The sequence below is a fragment of the Vipera ursinii genome, assembly GCF_947247035.1.
Source record: "Vipera ursinii genome assembly, chromosome: 1".
Taxonomy (NCBI): Eukaryota; Metazoa; Chordata; class Lepidosauria; order Squamata; family Viperidae; genus Vipera; species Vipera ursinii.
The window spans coordinates 182,945,460-182,951,459 of record NC_139512.1 but is presented as its reverse complement, the minus strand read 5'-3'; the positions used below and the strand labels follow the sequence as shown (position 1 = coordinate 182,951,459).

The 6,000-nt window shown below is 35.0% G+C and overlaps 1 protein-coding gene across 1 annotated transcript in view; it reads right to left on the bottom strand.

Moving 5' to 3' along the window:
- Window positions 1-1,226: 1,226 nt before the first annotated feature.
- VWC2L (von Willebrand factor C domain containing 2 like) overlaps window positions 1,227-6,000 on the bottom strand; it is a 135,998-nt gene continuing 131,224 nt past the window's right edge. The window contains exon 3 of the mRNA XM_083355095.1: window positions 1,227-1,584. Within this exon, the coding sequence (XP_083211221.1) occupies window positions 1,436-1,584 (149 nt within the window). The 3' untranslated portion in view covers window positions 1,227-1,435. The remainder of the gene's footprint in view (window positions 1,585-6,000) is intronic.

The following is a 6,000-nucleotide window of genomic DNA, read 5'->3' as shown; positions in this document are numbered from 1 at the left end:
ATGTTAGGAGTTTGGTATCTTAGGTGTAAGTAAATGTTTGCATTTCTGGTGAAACAATATACAAAAACATATTGCTGTTCCATGGTTAACATCCTTGTTAACATGTTTTCTAGGTTTCAGAAATAAGGGTTGTGACTCATTTTGCCTACCCAGTAAAATGGTTGATGGTAGGTGCAAAATTTCATTACATAATACACAATACATATTTCTAGGACTTTGGGGTTTCAGTCGCTTTCCATTTAACACACTTTTTTCTCCATGGAACAGTTTGTTATCTATATTAATGTCTAAAGGGATACTATTGTATAGGAAATGGTCTCAAACTCTTCAAAAAAATTGCAAAATTTAAAATGGATTTGGAACATGATGTTTCTTTCATGAAATATTTTACCTAAGAAGAAATGGAGGAATGGACAAACTCTTGACCCTGTTAATTTAGCCTCAAATATATGCACTTGTAAACTCAAGCAAGGAGGACATCTTCGGAGTTCGAAATGAACACTGAAAATAAAAATGAAAAACAAATTTAATTCAAGGAAACTTGCAGAGTTAATTTTCTTTGGGCTCTTGAGCCAAAAAAAAGGGGGGATTACAGTGTATCTTGATTTCCAGATATCCTGGTCAAATAAATCTGTTGTGTGATACCTCCACCCCATTCAATGTATTGGAATGTTATTCAGCATTAAATGTTTTAAGATATATTTGTGCTGATGATTAACACTTGGATAGTCATGAATTGCAGCTCCATGTGAGATGATTTCTTCCAGTCGAGATGTACATATTATCCCTTAAGACCAGTTGATTTCTACATTCATGCCGAGTGCTGCAAACATTGACACTGAGATTATTCCAAGATGGAGAGAGAGCAAAGAGGGCAGTAATTGTCACAAAATTAACCTGAATAACCATGTTAGCCTGATGGATAAGTAAAAGTCAAATCTCCAGGAAGATGCAGTTTCTTTCTTCCTTGGCTAGAACTGAAGAGGTGGGAAAAATGATAATGCAATAGAGTGACACTGGTATATGTTGCTGAGTGATGATCTTGAGAGTTGATTTTCTTAGGTTGTATAATCTCTTTTGTGAATATTGACTGCTTACACTGGTTGGCTTTAGCTTGTTTTCTATCAAAATTACAGCATACATTTTTCTTTTCAATTATCCCCACGTGGTGGAGAAAATATAAACCATCACCAGAAGAAGCTCTGTAGAACATTCCTCTCCTAAGCTAGTTTACCAACCTGTGTTGTTTGCTATAATGTCAAACATCTACATAGATTTTTTTCAGAGAGTAAAAGAGAGGAAGAGAACAAGCTCACAGGTAAAATTGTCTTATTTAACCCTAAAAGATTTTGCTGGTGACCCAACTGCAGGTGGCAGATTCAGCTCGGGAAACTATCACAATGGGTGTGCAAACATCATTGCTGGGAGCTTTGCCCTATGCAGTCAGCTTCCCTTGGCATTCACGTTTGGAGCACTGGGCAGGCTTCCACCAGTCCCCGTGATGGCAGTGACAGATGTTACACTCATCCACTTTGACTTCGATGCCAGCCGGAATGATGGTGGTTCCTGCAAAGCAGTTTGGACCTGTAAATGTATATACATAAGTAGATTGAATGGTTAAGCAGTATGGAGAACATGGGCTTGATTACATTGAGCATAGTCCATCCAAAATTAACACTTTTAATTCCACTGCAGCCATCAGACAGACTGAAACCCAGGTTTAAAACTGCTTTACATATAATGTTATTGTCCATGAACTTTGTGTCCTTTTACTGAGAGTAGAAATACTCTCAGTAAATACTGTATTCATAATGTAACATAAAGAGAAAAAATAATTTCATTCCATGTACAAAGACCAATATCTTAATAAAAATGGGAAAAACAGAAAAATCAACATATGACATTTTGAAATATTTTCAAAGCTGTTTCATACCTATACTGTAGATGATTCAAATGGTAATCCTTTTTTCAACCTCTGTTTTGGTATTCTCAGTACCTAATAGATGCTGCCCCTAAGTACCTTAATGTCCAGAATATTGATGAGCTCTGGTGAGCTTTTAGCCTCATGTAATTCTTTGAATATCGTTTTCCCTGTCTATTTTTATGTTTGCAGAGGAAACCCCAAATATATTTATTGCACATAAGGAGAAGGAAAAATGGCATATAAGGTAGCATCTGTTGTAAGGAGCTCCTTCTAAAGCCTTTCTTGTTTTATTTTTTTTAACAAGCTCTTTTATTTTATCCCATTTTACTCTATACTTTCATCTCCTTTACTCTCCTGCTGGAGACTGGCAATTTTATTGTTTTTACAGGAGACTGAATTTTTATCATCTCTGTCATGGGAAAACGGAAGAAGAGGGAGCAGGAATAGTCTCCACCTTACTCCTTTACTGCTTGATAAAACATCAATCCACTTAGAAAATACAAGTTGGTGGTTTTTTTAATTTAGATTTATTTGATTTTTATACCGCCCTTCTCCCGAAGGACTCAGGGCGGTGTACAGGGAAATAAATATCAAAAATACAAGATACAAAAGTTAAAAAAACATTAAATAATTGTGCCCAATGCAATAAATTAGTTAAAATCAATGTTAAAACCCCAAACCCATCAGACCAGGGCGGCTTGTTCAAGTTACAGAAATGAAAGTGATTTTATTGTTCTTCTCCCAGACAAGCCCAAATCCTGCTGAATTACAAATTGAGGACAGTCTTGAAGCTGAACTGACTTATGAGAAGGCCAGCCTTAGCTCAATGCCAACCAGCAAAGTACCTCATCCAAATTGTCACACACACACACACACCACTCAAAATTCTCTGGAGCTTATGCAACAGCAAGGCTGTAGTGAAGGTGAAGTGTCAAACCAATATCTTTTTTTGACACTGAAAGAATTTTGGAGAATATCACTTCAGTGGAATGACTAAAAACTCCTGGGCTTCAATCCAAAATTCCAATTCCTTCCACCCATTACCATTAACTTTAAGTGCAAAGGTTCCAACCAGCTGCTGACTTGGAACATGGTTGGCTGGAAGAATAGAACAGATAGGGACCTGATGGAGATTCTCTCCAATTTTGACTTTATAGCACTCCAAGAGACTTGGTTGACTAAAAATGGAGAGAAGATTCAATTACCAGGCTTCAGTTCCTGTACTGTCCCTACAAAGAAATTTAAGACTGAAGGGAGGCATCAGGAGGACTCTTGCCAAGGGCTGGCAAGGACAGGAATTGGTCCTCAAACTTTCCCATTTAGCTGTCAAATTTTCTTATAAATTCTCTGAAATGATTTTAATCAAGATTTATCTTTCACTATATACGTCTCCTCATTTTTCTCCTAGTATTTGGGCAAATCTAAAAAAGACACTGATAAACTCAAATCACTCTAAAACCACTGTAATTCTAAATGTTTATGGAGATTCTCAGTCATCCAGGTCATAGTTATCCCAAAGATGCTTTTTCATGAGGCAACTGGACTTTCTTGTTTTTCTTTGAAGATGTTTCGCTTCTCATCCAAGAGCATCAACTCGGTCACCTACAACATTGCAAAATATCTAACTACATACTAGCTCCTCTAGTTGGTAACACTACTCATCACATCAATAATTCACATGACTTTGCCAGCAAGGTTTCAAAAATAAATCTGGATGCGGATGAGACCATGGTTTGCTATGATGTGACTTCCCTCTTCACTTGCATTCCAATAACTAGTAAACCAGGAGGGATCATTTCACTAGTAAAGCTTATATGAGAGGGGTTTTGATTTATATGAACAACGCTTACAGGCGTAAGCAAATGCAAAAACGTTTAGATATTGAGGAAGAGATTAAAGCTAAGGAGAAAAAGCTTATTTTGAATCCATTGGATAATAATTTAAGGATCTCAATACATTTATTGAAAGAACAATTTAATATGCTACTGGCTGATCAAGTAGCAATTAATTTGCGCTATGCTAAACATAATACTTTTTGTAACGCTAATAAGCCTGGTAGATGGTTGGCTTATCAATTACGGAAGAAACAGAAATCACGTACTATAGATAAAATAGAATACAAAGGAAAAGAAGTCTACCAACAAAATTTGATTAAGAGGAGTTTTTTAGATTTTTATTCGAAATTATATTCTAAAGAAAATATACAAGCTTTAGATATAGACAAGTATTTACAGGGAGCTCATTTTTCGAGACTCTCAAAAGAACAACAACTTGAGATGAATTGCCCAATTACATCAGAAGAAATTTCTTTAGCTATTAATCAGTTGAAATTGGGCAAGGCTCCGGGAACAGATGGATTAACAGCAATTTACTATAAAAAGTTGTTGCCTGAAATGATTGAACCCTTAAAGATTTTGTTTAATGAAATTCAGACTGGAGGTGTAGTTCCTCAATCATGGAGGACAGCTTTTGTATCATTGATTCCAAAGGAGGATCAAGACCTTACTCAACCTAAAAATTATAGACCTATATCGCTTTTGAATACAGATTATAAGATTTTTGCTAAAGTATTGGCTAATAGATTAATGAAAGTTTTGAAACAAATGATTCATAGTGACCAATCTGGATTTATATCTGGGAGGTATATGAAATATAACATAAGACAAATTGTAAATTTGCTTGAATATTTGGATAAGAACAACCAAGTCTCCGCAGCATTGATATTTTTGGATGCAGAGAAAGCCTTTGACCAATTGAATTGGCAATTTTTATTGAGAGTTGTTGAGGAGATGAATTTTGGAGAAGGTTTTTTACATGCTATTAAAGTTATATATCAACAACAAACTGCACAAATTATAGTTAATGGGGGACTAACAGAGACCTTTAAAATTGAAAAAGGTACAAGACAGGGATGCCCCCTATCACCATTATTGTTTGTTTTAACATTAGAGATTTTATTAATTAAAATCTGAGAGTCCTCTATGATAAAGGGAATTAAAATAAAACAGAATGATTATAGATTGAGAGCTTTTGCTGATGACTTGGTTGTGACAGTATCTCAACCGTTACAGTCGGTTATAGATTTGATGGAAATTATAACTCAGTATGGTAAGGTTTCTGGGTTCAAGGTGAATAGTAATAAGACTAATATATTATCCAAGAACTTATCTATGAGTGAAAGGGATATGTTATCTAAATTAACAGGTTTTGAAATAGTGAAAAAGGTTAAATATTTAGGAGTATATATTGCAGCCTCAAATGTAAAATTGTATAAGAATAATTATGAAACACTATGGTTGAAGGTACAAAGGGATTTAAATAATTGGAAAAAATTACAATTATCATTACTGGGAAGAATTGCAGTTGTTAAAATGAATGTTCTGCCAAAGTTTCTCTTTTTGTTTCAAATGATACCTATATTGAAAAAGGATGCCAACCTTGATCAAGGGCAGAAGGGTATTAATAAATTTATTTGGGCGGGGAAAAAACCAAGAGTTAAATTTAAGATTTTACAAGATGCTAGGGAAAGAGGGGGACTTAAGGCACCGAATTTGAAATTGTATTATGATGCGGTTGCCTTGACGTGGGTTAGTGATTGGCTTAATTTAACTAATAAGAGAATACTTCATCTTGAGGGTTGGGATTTGGTATATGGATGGCATGCATATTTGCTTTACGATAAGAAGGTGGACAGGGCTTTTAAATCCCATATTCTTAGAAGTGCCTTATTGCGTGTCTGGAAAAAGTATTATTATAAGTTAAATTATAAAATACCGATTTGGGGAATTCCTGGACACGCGATAGAGGGCGTATCTATGGGAGTGAGTATGGATATGGTTTCTTATAAGGAATTACTTAGATTGCAAGGGAATGATTGGCAACTTAAATAATTAGATGAGTTAAGACAAGAAAACATAAGTTACTCTTGGTTTCAATATACCCAATTGAAAGCTAGGTGGAAGTCAGATCAAAAGGTTGGCATCACAATTATAGATCAAAATTTAGTAAAACAAATTAGAGACTTAAATTATGCACATATAAAGAGGATATATAATTCTTTAATTGATTTGGATTCG